Source organism: Chaetodon auriga, chromosome 2 (assembly GCF_051107435.1).
Source record: "Chaetodon auriga isolate fChaAug3 chromosome 2, fChaAug3.hap1, whole genome shotgun sequence".
NCBI classification, from domain to species: domain Eukaryota; kingdom Metazoa; phylum Chordata; class Actinopteri; order Chaetodontiformes; family Chaetodontidae; genus Chaetodon; species Chaetodon auriga.
In genome coordinates this window covers 29095611-29114886 of record NC_135075.1, presented here as the reverse complement: position 1 = coordinate 29114886, position 19276 = coordinate 29095611, and the positions used below count along the sequence as shown (strand labels likewise).

Here is a 19276-nt window from a genome sequence, read left to right as displayed (position 1 = left end):
CAATGTGCTCGAAAAATCTGTGAGACTTACAGAATTTGAATTAGCAGCCTCTAAGCGCGGCCACGTCTGTCTCTGCTCTCCATGCACTCCAATACAAAGATTTTCGGAGAGAGCAGAAAGGAGCCCTGTTTTCAACTCGCGACTGTGTCCACAAAATATTCTGTAGAAACACAAAATTACACCAAATCGTTCAGGAAGTCCTCAAGGCGCTCACGGTGTCTTTGTTTTTCTGATAGGAGCTACCGTTCTCTCAGGAGAAGCCCAAATGTGAGAGGAGTGCAGAGGCAGAAAATCGCTCGTTTTCTCCGCTTTTCTGTCGCCCCTCTCTGTCTGCCCCTATCGTCATGGGCAACCAAGTCAAATTGCCATGACAACCACTGGGCCTCAGTGGCAGAGAGCCTAAAAAAAACTCCAGATTTTCTGTCTTTCCAGGCTCCTCCCGGCCACAGTTTACACACTACAGGCATGATTTTTTCCACAGTTGTAGACAAACTTGTCCTCTCTCTCACAATGTGCTGGAAAAATGTGTGAGACTTACAGAATTTGAAATAGCAGCCTCTAAGCCCGGCCACTTCTGTCTCTGTCTCTTTTTCTCTCTCTGAGTGCATGTGTGCCTGAGTGCTGAGAGGGGGCGTGTGTGTGCGTGCGCAGCTGTGTCTCATAGAGCATGATTGGGAGGGGCTCTCAAGTTGCTGTGGCAACCTCTGAGGCTCAGTACCTCTGTGAGCACTTCTCTCTCATGCTCCCTCACACACAGAGAGGCATAATGGGCATATAATGTAATGTATATGTACGCGGTCGGGCAGTAGACCCCGTGGCCCTTTCAAAATTTCCCGCAGGGAAATTGTCTAGTTATTAGGGCCACGGGGCAGCCACGAGCACTACTGCCTACAGCAAAGCTGTAGACAGTAGTGCTCGGGGCGAAGCCCCGAGCACTATTGTTATCCTGCGTGTTTTTTCTTCTTATTATTATTATTATTATTATTATTCTTCCTCTTCCGTGTCAAATTTCGATTCGCTACTCCTCCTACAGTTTTGGGAGCACCCACGCAAAAGTTATATCAAAACGTGCGTCTCGATCGGGATCGGCGTGCTATTATTTTTGGGAAATTTATCGCAGTTTTTCGCGACGTAAGTCGCGAAAAACTGCGATAAATTTCCCATAAGAAATGAATGGGAGGACGTAAAAATCATTCCACTTTTTCTACTGGCTACTGCTCCGGCATACTTTCACCTAGAGACTCCATTTAAACTTTAAATTGTAGACACAAGTCTTGTCTATTAATGTATTAAGCCACGTTTTGATAACTCATGTAGTTTTTGAATAATCCCTCATCAATGACCATGAGCGTTTTTGGAGAAATTCTCAGATTTCAATGGGTGTGTATTGCGCGGACAGTTAGAGGCTAGAGTGGGTGACATCATCGCTAGAGTGGGAGAGAGCCGATTAAAAACGACTAGGTTTTTGCTCTTTCCACGCTCCTCCCGGCCACAGTTTACACTCTACAGGCATGATTTTTTCCACAGTTGTAGACAAACTTGTCCTCTCTCTCACAATGTGCTCGAAAAATCTGTGAAACGAACAGAATTTGAATTAGCAGCCTCTAAGCGCGGCCACGTCTGTCTCTGCTCTCCATGCACTCCAATACAAAGATTTTCGGAGAGAGCAGAAAGGAGCCCTGTTTTCAACTCGCGACTGTGTCCACAAAATATTCTGTAGAAACACAAAATTACACCAAAACGTTCAGGAAGTCCTCAAGGCGCTCACGGTGTCTTTGTTTTTCTGATAGGAGCTTCCGTTCTCTCAGGAGAAGCCCAAATGTGAGAGGAGTGCAGAGGCAGAAAATCGCTCGTTTTCTCCGCTTTTCTGTCGCCCCTCTCTGTCTGCCCTTATCGTCATGGGCAACCAAGCCAAATTGCCGTGACAACCACTGAGCCTCAGTGGCAGAGAGCCTTTTTTTAACTCCAGATTTTCTGTCTTTCCAGGCTCCTCCCGGCCACAGTTTACACACTACAGGCATGATTTTTTCCACAGTTGCAGACAAACTTGTCCTCTCTCTCACAATGTGCTGGAAAAATGTGTGAGACTTACAGAATTTGAATTAGAGGCCTCTAAGCCTGGCCATGTCTGTCTCTGTCTCTTTTTCTCTCTCTGAGTGCATGTGTGCCTGAGTGCTGAGAGGGGGCGTGTGTGTGCGTGCGCAGCTGGGTCTCATAGAGCATGATTGGGAGGGGCTCTGAAGTTGCTGTGGCAACCTCTGAGGCTCAGTACCTCTGTGAGCACTTCTCTCTCATGCTCCCTCACACACAGAGAGGCATAATGGGCATATAATGTAATGTATATGTACGCGGTCGGGCAGTAGACCCCGTGGCCCTTTCAAAATTTCCCGCAGGGAAATTGTCTAGTTATTAGGGCCACGGGGCAAGCCACGAGCACTACTGCCTACAGCAAAGCTGTAGACAGTAGTGCTCGGGGCGAAGCCCCGAGCACTATTGTTATCCTGCGTGTTTTTTCTTATTATTCTTCCTCTTCCGTGTCAAATTTCGATTCGCTACTCCTCCTACAGTTTTGGGAGCACCCACGCAAATGTTATATCAAAACGTGCGTCTCGATCGGGATCGGCGTGCTATTATTTTTGGGAAATTTATCGCAGTTTTTCGCGACGTAAGTCGCGAAAAACTGCGATAAATTTCCCATAAGAAATGAATGGGAGGCGGTAAAAATTGTCGCACTTCTTCTACTGGCTACTGCTCCGGCATACTTTCACCTAGAGACTCCATTTAAACTTTAAATTGTAGACACAAGTCTTGTCTATTGCTGTATTAAGCCACGTTTTGATAACTCATGTAGTTTTTGAATAATCCCTCATCAATGACCATGAGCGTTTTTGGAGAAATTCTCAGATTTCAATGGGTGTGTATTGCGCGGACAGTTAGAGGCTAGAGTGGGTGACATCATCGCTAGAGTGGGAGAGAGCCGATTAAAAACGACTAGGTTTTTGCTCTTTCCACGCTCCTCCCGGCCACAGTTTACACTCTACAGGCATGATTTTTTCCACAGTTGTAGACAAACTTGTCCTCTCTCTCACAATGTGCTCGAAAAATCTGTGAGACAAACAGAATTTGAATTAGCAGCCTCTAAGCGCGGCCACGTCTGTCTCTGCTCTCCATGCACTCCAATACAAAGATTTTCGGAGAGAGCAGAAAGGAGCCCTGTTTTCAACTCGCGACTGTGTCCACAAAATATTCTGTAGAAACACAAAATTACACCAAAACGTTCAGGAAGTCCTCAAGGCGCTCACGGTGTCTTTGTTTTTCTGATAGGAGCTTCCGTTCTCTCAGGAGAAGCCCAAATGTGAGAGGAGTGCAGAGGCAGAAAATCGCTCGTTTTCTCCGCTTTTCTGTCGCCCCTCTCTGTCTGCCCTTATCGTCATGGGCAACCAAGCCAAATTGCCGTGACAACCACTGAGCCTCAGTGGCAGAGAGCCTTTTTTTAACTCCAGATTTTCTGTCTTTCCAGGCTCCTCCCGGCCACAGTTTACACACTACAGGCATGATTTTTTCCACAGTTGCAGACAAACTTGTCCTCTCTCTCACAATGTGCTGGAAAAATGTGTGAGACTTACAGAATTTGAATTAGCGGCCTCTAAGCCCGGCCATGTCTGTCTCTGTCTCTTTTTCTCTCTCTGAGTGCATGTCTGCCTGAGTGCTGAGAGGGGGCGTGTGTGTGCGTGCGCAGCTGTGTCTCATAGAGCATGATTGGGAGGGGCTCTGAAGTTGCTGTGGCAACCTCTGAGGCTCAGTACCTCTGTGAGCACTTCTCTCTCATGCTCCCTCACACACAATGAGCCATAATGGGCACATAATGTAATGTATATGTACGCGGTCGGGCAGTAGACCCCGTGGCCCTTTCAAAATTTCCCGCAGGGAAATTGTCTAGTTATTCTTCCTCTTCCGTGTCAAATTTCGGACCGCTACTCCTCCTACAGTTTTGGGAGCACCCACGCAAATGTTATATCAAAACGTGCGTCTCGATCGGGATCGGCGTGCTATTATTTTTCTCTACAGAATACGCGTTTTTCGCGACGTAAGTCGCGAAAAACGCGTTTTCGTTTCCCATAAGAAATGAATGGGAGGAGCTCGAAAAACAAAATTTTTTTTTCCCTTTTTCTAATGGCTACTGCTCCGGCATACTTTCACCTAGAGACTCCATTTAAACTTTAAATTGTAGACACAAGTCTTGTCTATTGCTGTATTAAGCCACGTTTTGATAACTCATGTAGTTTTTGAGTAATCCCTCATCAATGACCATGAGCGTTTTTGGGGAAATTCTCAGATTTCAATGGGTGTGTATTGCGCGGACAGTTAGAGGCTAGAGTGGGTGACATCATCGCTAGAGTGGGAGAGAGCCGATTAAAAACGACTAGGTTTTTGCTCTTTCCACGCTCCTCCCGGCCACAGTTTACACTCTACAGGCATGATTTTTTCCACAGTTGTAGACAAACTTGTCCTCTCTCTCACAATGTGCTCGAAAAATCTGTGAGACGAACAGAATTTGAATTAGCAGCCTCTAAGCGCGGCCACGTCTGTCTCTGCTCTCCATGCACTCCAATACAAAGATTTTCGGAGAGAAGCAGAAAGGAGCCCTGTTTTCAACTCGCGACTGTGTCCGCAAAATATTCTGTAGAAACACAAAATTACACCAAAACGTTCAGGAAGTCCTCAAGGCGCTCACGGTGTCTTTGTTTTTCTGATAGGAGCTTCCGTTCTCTCAGGAGAAGCCCAAATGTGAGAGGAGTGCAGAGGCAGAAAATCGCTCGTTTTCTCCGCTTTTCTGTCGCCCCTCTCTGTCTGCCCCTATCGTCATGGGCAACCAAGCCAAATTGCCGTGACAACCACTGAGCCTCAGTGCTCAGAGTGGCAGAGAGCCGTTTTTTAACTCCAGATTTGTTGTCTTTCCACACTCCTCCCAGCCACAATTTAAGCTCTAGACGCATGATTTTTTCCACAGTTGTAGAGAAACTTGTCCTCTCTCACACAATGTGCTGGAAAAATGTGTGACACTTACAGAATTTGAATTAACAGCCTCTAAGCCCGGCCACGTCTGTCTCTCTCTCTTTTTCTCTCTCTGAGTGCATGTGTGCCTGAGTGCTGAGAGGGGGCGTGTGTGTGCGTGCGCAGCTGTGTCTCATAGAGCATGATTGGGAGGGGCTCTGAAGTTGCTGTGGCAACCTGTGAGGCTCAGTACCTCTGTGAGCACTTCTCTCTCATGCTCCCTCACACACAGAGAGACATAATGGGCATATAATGTAATGTATATGTACGCGGTCGGGCAGTAGACCCCGTGGCCCTTTCAAAATTTCCCGCAGGGAAATTGTCTAGTTTGTTTTACTCTTTAAGACGTCGCTGCTTTACTGGATATGATGCATTATATTTACGTTTAAATTGCAGTAGCACTTCAGTGAATGCTCCTGATTGGTGAGTCGAACGCTGAGAGCTTTCTGGTCTCTTCGCTGCAGATCAGCTGATGTGAAGCCTAAACACAAAACACGAGTTTAAATCTGAGCTGAGCTCGAGCTTCAACTGGAGCTCCATTTCTCAAACTGTGACATTTATTTGTGTTGGGACTCTTTATGCACTGATGATACAGCATCTGTGCAAAAGCCCTGCGGTATAGTACTGTGTATGTGTAACATCTGTGTGTATGTATGTTTAATTACCTGACTTGATGCACGCTAACTGTATTGTATGAATGATTTTCATTCCACAGTCTAAATATGATGTTATGAAGCTTTTATCTCAAAGTGAAATCGAATGAAAAATGTAGAAAAATGTGAACGTTTGCTATTTTTGTTTCCTTTAAAAGGAAAAACAACAAAATAAAACCAAATTATCTGAAATATTTAGCATGAAGCATCGTGACATTATTACATTAATGGAAGTCTGAGTTTTGTCTTCAGAGGCTGAACTGACTGAGAATCTTCTTCTTCTCTGGTGTCTTTAGAGTCCCCAGGTGGAGGCTGGAGGACCGGATTGAATTTAGGCAAAGTCTCAATGGAATTCTCTTCTTCTTCTCTTCTTTTTCTCAGTTAACCAGAAGAGTCAATACGTTGTGTCACAGGAGAGGTGAAACCTGGTCTCACTGTCTCGATTCTTTTGTCATGAGATGAAGACGAGCAAACATCAAACATCAGCGCCTGACTCCACCAAACTCCCGTCTAATCCAGAAGTGGATGAAGAGGTGGAGCGTGGGTGGAGCTGAGGCGGCTGAATGAGGCCTGGTTGCTGAAACCTAGTGGCTAGCTGTCACTCAAAGCAGCCATGGCCATAATTATGCATAACTTTAAGCCTTAATATAATTTATGAGTGAGTCATACATAAATTCACCCCGTTCAGTTTTCATGAACGAGGAAATTAACTTTAGAGACCAAAACTGTTTTTTACACCAGGCTGTTAACGTGTTTATCTCTGCTGTAAAGTTGGACATTTTAATATGGGGGTCTATGGGGACTCTTTCGGAGCTAGCCTCGAGCGGTCATTCGAGGTACAGCAGGTTTTGGCTCTTCCTTCACAGAGATTTGAACAGAGTTAAAAGACGAGCGTCCCAGTCGTCCATGCTTTAATTCCTCCGCTGACCTGCAGACATGGAAAGTTTCTAACAAGCGTTCCTCCGTCTTGTGTCTGCAGCACAGTTACCGAGAGGTCGGCATCCTGCTGCTGTATCTGGCTGTCGGAGTGTCCGTCTTCTCTGGCATCGCTTACACTGCTGAATACGAGGAGGTAACGTTTGCTTTGTCTCTGAACTCACTTTGATGTCAACGTTTTTTTTGGTTTCAGATCTTGTGACTTAAAAACTTGAACTGTGAAAGCAGATAAATACAAAGCGGTCGTCTGTCTGTTCCAGGACGTGGGTCTGGACACCATCCCGGCCTGCTGGTGGTGGGGGACGGTCAGCATGACCACGGTGGGCTACGGGGACGTGGTGCCCGTCACGGTGGCCGGGAAGCTGGCGGCCGGCGGCTGCATTCTGGGCGGCACCCTGGTGGTGGCGCTGCCCATCACCATCATCTTCAACAAGTTCTCGCACTTCTACCGCCGGCAGAAAGCTCTGGAGGCGTCGGTGAGGAACAACAACAGCAGGAAGGTGAGGCTGAGCTGCGAGAAGGAGCCCGAGGAGGACGAGGAGGACGAGGAGGAGGGATCGGACGGGGACAGCCGGTGTCTGGACGATGATGATATCGATGATATCGAGGAGGACGATGTAGATTATGAGGACGAAGGAGGCGTAATCAATTACAGCTACGTGGAGCATCCGTCATACACGTCAATAGTGAGGAAGAAGGAGCTGCATCAGCTGTGACGAAGAGCCTCAGTTTCCCTTCAGACGAGACTCAGATGAGATCAAAGCAATTCGGACCACAATCATGTCTGAAGAATAGGAACTGAGGCAGGAGGCAGTTTGTGTGGACGCCACTGAAGACGGAGGTTAGAGGAGCCGTATTATGACGACTGACACAGAGCTGAGACACACTGGACGAGACACTCTGTCCTCCATGACAGACTGTCGGGACGTGATGTGCTGCGGCTCGACCTCGGTCGTCTGTGCATGCAGAGGGAGGTTTGTCCACTCTGATACTGGATATACATGAAACATGAATGTCAAGAGTCACCGAGAGAAAAACAGTTCTGAAGTTAGCTGAATAAAAAAGATCATGAAAAACTGTGAGAAGCACTTCTGTGGAGGAAGTAGAACATAGAGAGACTTAAAGACGAAACTGAAGGACAAACTGTGCTGCATTGGACTCTGCGCTGCACGTTCACACCTGTCACACCTCAGAACATACTCACACTCAGGTGTGGTCGGGTGTGGAGGAGCATGAATGTAGGAGATGTCGCGTGAACGTGCAGCAGCAAGACTGAAAGTCTGCAGCCATGCTACAGCGTTACAGCGCTGCTTTTAGCTGAATGCTAACATCAGCATGCTAACACGTGTCATGGTAACAAATTGATATTTAGCAGGTGTAATGTTTGCTCTGTTCACCGTTTTAGCTTAGCATGTTAGCATGCAAGCACTGAGGACAAAGAGCAGCTGAGGCTGATGGGTGTTAATTTTGTAATTAACCAACATTTTGGACAAATTAAGGTTCTGATGATGGCAAGATGGAAAGTCAGAGTCAGATTGTTCCAGTTCATCGTGAGGGAAACAAGATGTCTGATCTGGACTTCATGGAAACCTTCTGATAGCTGTTGATCAAAGAGGCGGACGTAGCCGTTAGCAGCTAAAAACAGGACCATGATCACACCTACAGCATCAGGGTTTATTTAAAGAACGTCTCAGAGACAGAGGGAACGAAGCAGAAGAGCACCAAGAGTGAAACCTGTAAACAGAAGCTAATGACAACGGATTCGACAGCATTTTACAGAATCAGCTGGTTCAGGTGCGTCTGAAGGCAGCAGGGTTCATTTCCAGGTGACTTTGAATCGTCCTCTGTTCACTGACCTGCGATCAGCTGCTGCTGCTCTGAGCATCAACACGTCCTCCTGCACTCTGCCTCGTTCTTTCATTTCGTTCTTCCTTTCGTTTGTTTTACTCTCCTTCACTGAACTCTGCGTTTTCTTCATCCATTTTTCATTATTTCATAAATGAACTTTCAAATTCCTTTTAATTAGAGTGAGATGACGAGCTGACAGGCAGCTTATTAAAGTGAATATTCAGACATCAGGCAGCACTCTCTGCTTTTCTACACGGTTTTTAATTAGTTTGAATCACTTTTCAATCATTTATATTAAATAACTTGCATTACTGGTGTTAATATGTGTGTGTGTGTGTGTGTGTGTGTGTGTGTGTGTGTGTGTGTCTGTTTAAGCAGCCAAACTAAGTGCTGCGTGAATTGATTCATTCAATCAATGTGTAAAAAATAAACTCCAAAGTTTACCTGAAGTTAACACGACGCTTCAACAGTGTCAGGGAATCAAATTAAGATAAGACAAGACAAGATAAGACAAGATAAGACAAGATAAGATAAGATAAGATAAGATAAGGCTTTATTCATGTAAACATGTAAACAGTCACTTTGTAGATTTCATCATTTTAAAACCTGAAACTAGAAGATGTTTTCACACGTTCCCGAGCAGAAACTGAACACATCAGTTCTTACAGGATGTTTATCAGGAGCCTTCAACTGTTCTGATATTAAACTCTGAGAAGTGAAGTGTCACGATTTATCTTCCTCATGATTTATCTTCCTCTTCCTCTTCTGTGCTGGGAAACCGGAGCCTGGAAGAGGTCAAATTCTGCTTCAGGCCCCAGAAACGTCCGTCCTGGCTGAGTTCCTCATTGGCCTTCGCCCCAAACTGAGCACAGGAAGTCTTCAGTGTCGGGTGTGTCGCTGATATCTGAACGGAGTCACTGCTATCGATTGGATCAATACAGTAATGATCTATTTGAACTGTGCAGCACAACAGTGTTTATTCACCTCCGTAAGTTCCTGCTTCCAGCTGACGTCTCGACTGAGGAGCAATTTTCAGGAGTTTATACGAGTAAAATACTGCGTTTTTGTACTTCTTGTGTTACTTTATTAGGTATTTAGTTAAAGATGCTGTCAGGGGTGGTGAGCAGACGAATTATGTTGAATTATTTCAACGTTATCGTGACTCTTATGTAGAAATAAGCAAGTTAGGTGCAAAGCATGGCGTCATTTCACAATAATGTGACTTAGAAAACGCTCAGAAACACACACACACACACACACACACCTCTTTATTTTGGGTTGAGAGAAACAACAAACCAGAGATCGGGTTCGTGGCGAGCTCATTAAAAATTCATCTCGGTTATTTTGGCAGCAGAAGTCTCGACGTGGTGAAAAATAAGAAAGCAGGAAACGAGCCTTAAAACTTTCAGTGTGTTTGACGGATCTGAGGGGACGAGAGGGGACGAGAGGAGACTTCTGGAAATCACTCCGTCCTCCAGTCCAGACCGATGAAGACGGCTGAGGAGGAGGAGGAGGAACCAGTTCAAATACACAGAATGACCTCAGGAGCTGCTGTCGGCTCTTTCTGACTTCCTGTCTGCGGCTCAAAGCTCAAAGCTCATTGGCTCCTGCTGGATACGTAAATCTTTAAAAACAGCTCAAAAACACAGAGAACAGTTTAGTTTCTACAGTTCGGCAGCAGCACGGCAGATTTCAGATGATCTGTGGCGACATGTCGTACACTTACTCAAGTACGTGTACTTTGAGTTTTTGCGTTTTAAGCTCATTTACGCTTCTACTCATTCAGAGGGAAATGTTAAACTTTTGACTGCACTTCACTGATCTGACAGTGAGTCAAACAGTATTTCAAAAAATCTTCATCTCACATCAACCAAACTTGCAGAAAATCCTTGAAAGTCAGAACATTTCTACTGTGGAAACTTAAAAACAAAGAAACACGAGTCTGAACTTCTCTTCGTCTTTATTCATTTATTAAACAAGCAAACAAAAACACCTGAAACACACAAACTGAACATCAGTGGTCTCACACACATCGACGGCTTCCGCCGCAGACCTTAAGGCAAACTTCAGAAACACGTCAGGAAAGCTCCGGAAAGACGAGTTAACAGTGAAAACTTTTCCAGGTAGATTCACCTGCAGACATGTGGAAAACGCCCAAAAACAGCAGTTTCACTCATTTCCTCTTCGCTCACAGCTCCACGTGGAGCCCAGTGACGGCTTGCATTCGACCGTTTGACAGCGACAGTGTTTGTTTTCCTGCTTGAACACTGAGCAACAGAACGAGCGTCGTACAAAACATGAAAATACGGCAGGAGCGATGAAAAGACGTCTGAGCTGCTGAGGATGAAACAGCAGCCTGAGAAAAGAGGATTCACGTCGTGTCCAGATGTGTCGTGTTTTCGCTGTGCTGTGACTTGAAGCACAGATCAGTGATGACTGGTCAAGTGTGCAGCTTTTAACCAGGCTGCTGAGGGACCACTGAGGGCGCAAACAAACCCGCAAACACCCGCAGGTTCGATTCGTCACCAGTTTCTGTATTCAGAGGTCGTTTCTGTCGGAGGAGGCAGAAACAAACAGCAGTTCGTGTTTAAACTGAACCCAAAACATCAGAACGGGTTCAGTTCTCCAGTGATCGCGACGTCATTTTTACAGCAGCAAACGGCTCAGCGTCACTTTTGTAACCCTCAAGCTCCATTTTTTCCCAATATTTCCCCTTTTTTATCAAGTCAGCAGAAGCAGCTTCTGTGTTCATCAAAAATAAAACATGTAAAACACGATAAGGCAGAAATGAAGGCTCGTAACACAGAAGAGAGAAGGATGCACTGTGCTCACAGAGTCCTGCACAGAGCTCAAAACAGCATTTCACCATCAGGTCTGAGGAGTTTCTCCCCAAAAACATCCCGACGCTTCATATTCAGAGTAATAACTTAAAGAGAAGAGCCTCGTTTTTGGGGACTGAACCCTTCAACTCGTCGGATGAATCACAATATACAAAAACTGCTGAAATATGTACAGACGCGACTCTTTGTGCGAAGGATCTCTGAAGGATCGACGGTCGTTTCTCATCGCCGCCGTCGGTACTTTACACCCCTGAGGAGCTCTACGACCTGAGAAGCTGCGATCGGACGTGTACCCACTAAACCTACGTAGAAAAATAGAATCCTGGCTCGTGTTTTGTGCTGGATGGACTGACCACGTGGAAAACGAGCGGCGGAGGAATGTTAGCAGTGGAGCTGAATCAGACCTGCTCACGCCAGCTTCAGTCTGACGCTTCTTGGCACTTTTTGGGGGAGAGTCAAACAAATAAATCCAGGAAATAAAAGCTTTGTTGAATCCGTTCCATCAACGTGGCGACTGAAGTCTTTGTTTGAAGCTCCTGAAGGAAAACAGACGCAGGACGGAGAAATAAACCCCAAAGGAAAGACGACGAAGGACACTGCAGGTCAAACAAAGGCCGGTCGAAACGTCCTGATTGAAGTCCCTTAAAACAGCTGAGAGGAGCATTCAGACGTTCAGGAGAAGGTCTGTGGAAACCAAAAGTCATCATCATTACACCTGAATCAAGGTCACACTTTGCTTCGCCCCTCCCCCATTTCTGAGAATATATTAACTAAACCTTCTAACACGCTGAGACGTAGCCGACAGATCCAGGTGACGACGACTGTGACGAAGAGTAAAACAAAGCTCTCGTAATGTGAAACGAACCATCTGCTCAGATTCACTTTGTGACCTGCAGGTTGGAAACGCCGACGCTCAGACACAAAGTCTGTTTTTCACGGTGAAGCCTGAAGATTCGCGTCCAGCTGCTGTTCGACGGGAAGGTCAAAGGTTAAAGTCAGACATTAGACCTGCAGTCAGATCCATGAAGAGGAAGACGAGGACGGCGTACTCATATAAAACAAAGTGTTAATCCTCACCAGCTGCCTGAGTGAAACATCATCATCATCATCATCATCATCATCATCACGAGGCCTTAAATGTAACGTGAGTGAATGAGACAGAGGCTGGCTGAACCTTTCTCACACCCGACACCAAACTCTGGTTTTCGTGTCTCCTCACTGAACGTTCGAGCGTCGCTTCGCTTCCTTTTTAACGAGAGAGCCGGAAGTCTGGATCAATATATTGATTTGATTTGTAGAACTGAAACATGATGAATTACACCAACAGACTTCAACGAAGGCTGCGCGGCACGTAGAAAAAAAAAACTAAACCTAGGACGAGTACCGGATGAAAGAGTTTTAACTTCAAGAGAGAAAGCTTTGAAGGTGGAGAGCGAGGAACCTTCTGGACAGCAGAAGCAGACACGCTGGACAAACTAATCATCTGCAAACTTCTGAGGAGGTTTTAAGACCAGGAGGAGACGTCCAGACGTCCACAGTCCAGAGTGGGAGAACTGAGGAGTCCAGCAGCATCTTCATTCAACAATGACAGCAAACACCAGAGGAGTCAAAGGACAAGTACCGAAGATGAAGAGCCAGCAGTTAAAGCGATGTTGTACCACATGATGGAGTAAAAACACTAAACTTGAAGAGATGTGAGGTTTTCTAACAATCATCACTGAGGTTTAGGACATGAACAGAAAGACGGTTGCACGTCCAGATGTGCTGCTGCTGGGATTTAAATCCAGCTTTCTTCACCCGTTCACAGCAGAAACTAAAGAGTCCAGATCATCTCGAGGCAGAATGAAGGAACGTGGACGTGAGATCAGAACAGCTCTGTGTCCTTCAGCAGTTTGACGTCCAAAGCGTGGACCATCACTTCGTGGTTTGGAGACCTTTGACGAGCAGCTCTGAGCTTCTCACTGACCTCACGGAGAAGCTGCTGCTGAAGCTCGACGTTCCCTATCAGAAGTTCTGCTGCCGTCGTTTTTTGGCCTCGATGGCGTCCAGGATGGGCTTCCTCTTGGCCTGGTAGCGCTGACGGATCTCCTCGATCTCCTGCTCCATCTGCGGGTCCAGAGAGGCCAGACGGAGACGCAGCTCCTCCACCGACCACGTGCTCACCTGCAAACAGACACACCTTTACCTCACCTGTGGGCTGATACGTCAAACACACTGTGCACAACAATTCACCTGCGAACTGAAGCAGAACCCTTCTGACATTTGATTCAACATGAAGTTATTGTCCAATCAAAAATAACCACCACTCTTTATTTCCAGCTTGTCAAATATGAGGATTCGCAGCTTTTCTTTGTCTTGTGTGACAGCGAACTGAATATCTCGTCAGCGAAGGTTTTAGGAGATTGGAACAGACGATTTTTACTATTTTCAGACATTTATAGACTGAACACATGATCAATACGTTGCACGGACCCTCAGCTGTCACATCTGGAGGACAATAACTATCAGAGCTGAAACAACGACTGGAGCCGAGCGGTTTTGCCTAAATTCATCAGTTCACACGGTGAACAACCACAGAATGACTGTTAGTTATTCAAAGGCTTCAGCTGCTCTGGAGAAACGCTCGTTAACTTCTGCTTCAAAGGTCAAGAAGTCCTTAAAGTGACAGCGTCTACAGCTCCTCTCAGAGGATGAAGACCATGTAATAGGATGGAAAGCTTCAGCCAAACTACTGGTTCCATATGAAGGACAAAGCCCCTGCTTCTAGCAGCATCAAAAGACACGTCTGAGTCTGAGACAACGAGAGCTTCGTTCTTCAGCCTGGACGTGAATCCAGTTCAGCTTCTGTGAGAATCACGTCTTGACTTCGTTGTTTCGTGCAGCTGCAGGATTCAAACATCAACCGCTACCAAATCCATTAATGGACACTTATGAAAGTCTTTACGAGCACCTAAAATATCTCCTGCGTGCCAGCGATGATCAAGGCGTCTGATAAGTGAATCTATTTCAGGAGCTTTCAGCGGCTTCATCTATCGACATCTCCTCAGCGTCCTCTCGGTGCTGCAGGCCTCAGATAGGGACCCGCTGCCTGCTTTAGCTCATCCCGGGGGGATTCCCTCTCTCAGCTTTTACCAGCAGCGCTCGCTCTCCTGCTATTTATTACCCACAATCAATGGAGCTGAAATAACACCGGCGTCCTCGTCAGAAGACAGACCAGAAGGTCCTGCAGCTGGACGACCCCGGGGTCGAGATACGGCAGCCCCACCGTTTATTCATTCTACCCTCAGTGATCAATTCATTGTATTAATTACAGGAATTCTCCACATATACGGCGTCAAAACGAAGCCGATCAACTGAAACAGCCTCGACAGCATCACCTCCCTCTGATCCACCGACGTGCTCGGTTTGTTCCAAACACTCGTTTCTCTACGACTACGAACATGGATCAACAGCACAGGAGCGATCAATACTCCTGATCGATCTGCAGATTATTTTTCATGTTTAACCCCGACGAGACGCCTTCAAATGTCCCATTCTGTCCGACTGACGAAGACCTCCAGTTTACAATCACATACGACGAAGAAAAGCAGCAAACAGGAGCAGAATCGAACACACGATTAAGAAAAACGGTTGCTTTCATTTTTAGTTTTTTAGTTTTTTTAGTGCTGAATTTGCTGCGTCTTCAGGTTTTGGACTGTTCAGGGGACGTCGTCACGTTCTGTCCGATACAAGCAAATAATCACCAGATCAATCGATAAAGGAAACAACTGTTATCTGCAGCTCTGAGCCGTTTTCTGTCCACTGAAAGCTGCTGTGAAGCACAGCTGGCGGCTGTTTGTTTCATATCTGCAGGGACTGTTTGAGACTCAGAGGAAGGATTTCTGTGGACTTCTCCTTTAAACAAATACCCGAACACATAAACCAGCTGCTGTGAATGTCGCTGCAGTTTGTCAAAGTCTGATTCTTCAACAAAGATATTTATTCTACATTATCTGGTCAGCTGAGTTTTCACAGCAAACCGATAAAAACAGAGTGAAACAGCTTGACACGGCGGACGTCGAACGCTGCCTGAACCCTGCAGCTGGAACAGTTTCAGACTTTAAGAAAGGTTTCCTGTGTGTGTGGCTCAGGCTGAAGAAAGGAAACACAGTCATTAAACATTTAGCATTTGAGCTAACATCTGACCAACAGTCATGCTCTCACTCCCTGACACACACACACACACACACACACACACACACACACACACCTTTCATCTTCAGATACACAGAAACAGGTGATAATATTAAACAGTGAAGAAGGTACCAGGATATGAAAATGGTAACTGAGGAGGAAGCTAACTTCATGAATTTTGTTGTTTTCTCGGTCCAGTGAGTTCCATCTTCAAAAACCAAAAACCTCGTCCCCTCCCTCAAAACCGATCCCCCACCTGAACGCTCACCGCCTGGAGGAGCGCTGAGAGGACCGATCCCTTTAATAAACAACACGGCCGTCTGAATGGATCAACGTGCACAACGCTGCCCCCTACCTGCGGGATGCATTAACAGGAAGCTGCTGGCTGACATGTTCGTCATGAAGAGGTAAAATGTGATCGAATGTCACTGCTGTGTTCACGGTTTGTTTCTGCTCCTTTCTGCTTATTTTGCTTACTTACTTAATGCAACGTGACAAAACATTCCTCATCGTGATGAAGAACTTGGACGAAGAACAACACAAAACGCTTCTAATTGGGTCACATTGGGGATTTTTAGCCAACTTAACACAAGCTCCAAACCCTCCACTCAGACCCTGAATGTCTCAGCAGTCTGCAAGTCTTCCTTCACATTGACTCCAAACCGTCTGTGTGATGCAGGATTTATTCAAATCAGGTCACACATGGACTCGTTTAACCAAAACTCAAACCAGCGTGGCCTCTGGTGACGAGGTGGAAACCAGCAGGCGGCAGGATGAACGACTAAAACCGTTAACAGGACAGCAAACACGCCGCTGACTCCTGAAGGCGGTTCACTATGATGACTATTAACTGCTGTCGGTTCCAACCCGCAGCCTGGATTTAACCTTCTGTCGGGGTGCGTTAGATACGACAACGAGAGGAGAGAGGGCGGGTGGAGGAAGAGGAGGAGTCAGCGGGGATGAGAGACGGGGAAGAGGAAACGTATAAGGGGGAATAAAAATAGAGAAAAGGGGAGAGGACGGACGGCAGCCATGGAGGCAGATCGTCCTCGCCTGCTTCTCGTGAATAATGTAGGTCAGAGCTTTCATGTGGTGGACATGTTCTGTGCTGCACTGTCTCAGGAGACACAGAGAAGAACAACGGAACACGTCAGACGAGGCAGCTTTAAATACGACGCAACACACAAACGTGTTCGCGAGGTGTTTCCACTGCACCGCACGCCGACCCCGACCTGACCTGAAACAGATCATTAAACCAAACAACCTCAAACTGACGGAAACAAAAGCATCTTGGACCATGACGACGTTCTGGATGGAAAAACATCTGGTGGCTAAATACGAAAATAGCTCAGCAGACAGATCTAAAATTAAACACCGTCAGCGGGAAGCTGTCAGCCAGCTGCCTCGAGAATTAAAGATCCCACAAGAAATTAGCTTTTTATCCTCACATTTGCAAGTCTAATGGAACAATAAACCCCCCCAGTGGGATGTGTGTCGTGGAGCGACGCCTGTTTGATTTAACTGAGCTGCCTGATACTCTAAATGATGCAGTAAAGCTCAGATGTTTCACAGTCAGAGCGTCTCTGCAGCAGAAACATCAAGACTTTAACCGAGAGCTTCAAAGGAAGACGTACAGTTTCTGAACGTCGAACCTGCATCAGGAGAGAAACACTCAGCTAAAGGTGAAGAACAGAAGCTTTCAGCACTGTAAAGTAATCTCAGCACGTTAGTTTGAATAAAGATCTTTAAAGGTGAATAATCACATCAGAAATGAAGAGAAGCTGCTGGAAAAGTTCAGCTCAGAGTTTTCATTCACAAAACATTTTATCCACCAAGCGCGATGAGACGTTTGATCCTGTCATTCTGTTAAAGGACGAAGGTGACAAACATTCAAACTCCTCTGACTGATGAGCTTTGAATGATCGATCGATTTAACTTCCAGCATCAAATCAACGCTTAAAATCACTTTTTACACATACGAGCACTGTTTCACTCCATCATTACCGTTATTTTTATCTTATATGACTGTTGGGTGTTTAACTCTTTTTCATTTTGTCCTGAAACGTTTTAACTCTGGTTCAACCATGTAAAACACTTTGTCACAGTGTTCAGAGGAGCTCCGTATAAACATTTAGAAATTATTATCATTTATTCTATTATTGAAGATAACGTGTGGTGTGTGACATCTATTCAATCTGACAGTGTGTACGTGTCACAGCAATGTGAGATACACTCAGTGAAGATGATGCTGCGTGTGTGTGTGTGTGTGTGTGTGTGTTCACAGTGAACACTTACAGTATTAAAGATCCAGCAGAACAAGAGTGAAAGTCAGGGTCAGCCGGCGGTTACCTGTCACTGTGTGTTAGTGTAACGAGTTGAAATGCACTGGCACTGATCTGAGTGTCTAACACACACACGCACACACGCACGCACGCACACACTCAGCCTGTCAATAGATGTTCTAAATTCAAACATATTATGGAGGATCCAGACGTTGGCTTGTCGAGAGCAGCAGCGCCGTCACAGCAGCTGAAAGCACTGCCTGATGGACAGGAGTCCCAAACCAGGGTGTCCTGTCTGATTACTGGACTGGTTTTTACTGGGAAAATCTCCTTACGTTCAACATATTTGAGTCTCTCCCGTCAGTGAAAGACGAACCAAAAAGGTTTTGGTGAGTTTTGTTTCTGTTTTTGTGTTTCACGATGATTAAATTGCTGTTTCTGTGAATGGAGTCTGGTGAGAGCGATGTAAGAGCCGCTTCTGGTTAAACAAACATTTAAGTCGTTATCAAAACTGTGTCTGAAGGGATCCTCTCCGTGACACTGTCAGATACTTCTGAGCCTGTCAGCCGTGAAAACACCCGCAGGGATCTGACTGCACGCCGTTTGATGGCTGCTGGCTGCTGCGCTCTTGTTCAACACTGAAAAAACTTCAAAAACTGTCCCCATTTGTCACTTGTGACATGTGACAATAGGGTCCATAACCAGGTTACGAGAACAGAATTTTTGTCCGAGACACTGACGGCACCGACTGGGAACTCGGCACAAACGTCACCTTCATTGATCGGAAATGAAACGAAGGTCAAGCTGAAAGCAGCAGAGGACCTTGTTTTATCAGTTTATGTCTCTTGTTCAACTGGTTTGATGGTTTCTGGACAGAAAAAAACAGATATTTGAGTTGTTCTGGTATCAGAGGAGACAGAAGAGGCTTCAGCGGCCTCTGAACAGGCAGCAGGGTGGTCCAGTAAGAGCAACCATCCCATATTTAAAGGTCACATATTTAATATTTAGTTCCTGCAGCAGCCATTTGTCCTGCTTAAATGTCTTGGAGCGAGACAAACAACTGCTGCTTTTCACTGACTGTAATGTGTTTTCCATCAGGCATCAGCTGACTGCACTGAGCGACAGAGCACTGAGAGCAGAGGCTTCATCTGAGCAGATGATGAGAATAATGGGATTGAACACCTTTCCAGGCTTTGAACTGAAATCACCTGAGACTCTTCCTTTACATCAGAGGTCAGAAGTCTCAAACAATGTAAAAACCTGAGGACGGATGACACGACCTGAACAGAACTGGAGATAACTGATCCAACATTTCACAGCTGTTTTCATTATGACACAATGTGATCGGAGGTTATAGCCAGTCCCCGTGGATTTATTCAGGTTTTCGAGACCCTACCTGACCCGATCAGAGTTAATATAAGGCGGACCCAGTCTGACCTGGGTCCTGGATCAGGTCTTGATTGTTTGGAACGAGGGATGTGACAGCATC

The 19276-nt window shown here is 45.9% G+C and overlaps 2 protein-coding genes across 2 annotated transcripts in view; one reads left to right on the top strand and one right to left on the bottom strand.

Moving 5' to 3' along the window:
• LOC143329663 (delayed-rectifier potassium channel regulatory subunit KCNS2) overlaps nucleotides 1-9211 on the top strand; it is a 36870-nt gene extending 27659 nt beyond the window's left edge. The window contains exons 9-10 of the mRNA XM_076745669.1: nucleotides 6688-6780; nucleotides 6905-9211. Of these exons, the coding sequence (XP_076601784.1) occupies nucleotides 6688-6780; nucleotides 6905-7360 (549 nt within the window). The 3' untranslated portion in view covers nucleotides 7361-9211. The remainder of the gene's footprint in view (nucleotides 1-6687; nucleotides 6781-6904) is intronic.
• LOC143329671 (serine/threonine-protein kinase 4-like) overlaps nucleotides 9211-19276 on the bottom strand; it is a 26958-nt gene continuing 16892 nt past the window's right edge. Inside the window, exon 11 of the mRNA XM_076745682.1 lies at nucleotides 9211-13495. Within this exon, the coding sequence (XP_076601797.1) occupies nucleotides 13337-13495 (159 nt within the window). The 3' untranslated portion in view covers nucleotides 9211-13336. The remainder of the gene's footprint in view (nucleotides 13496-19276) is intronic.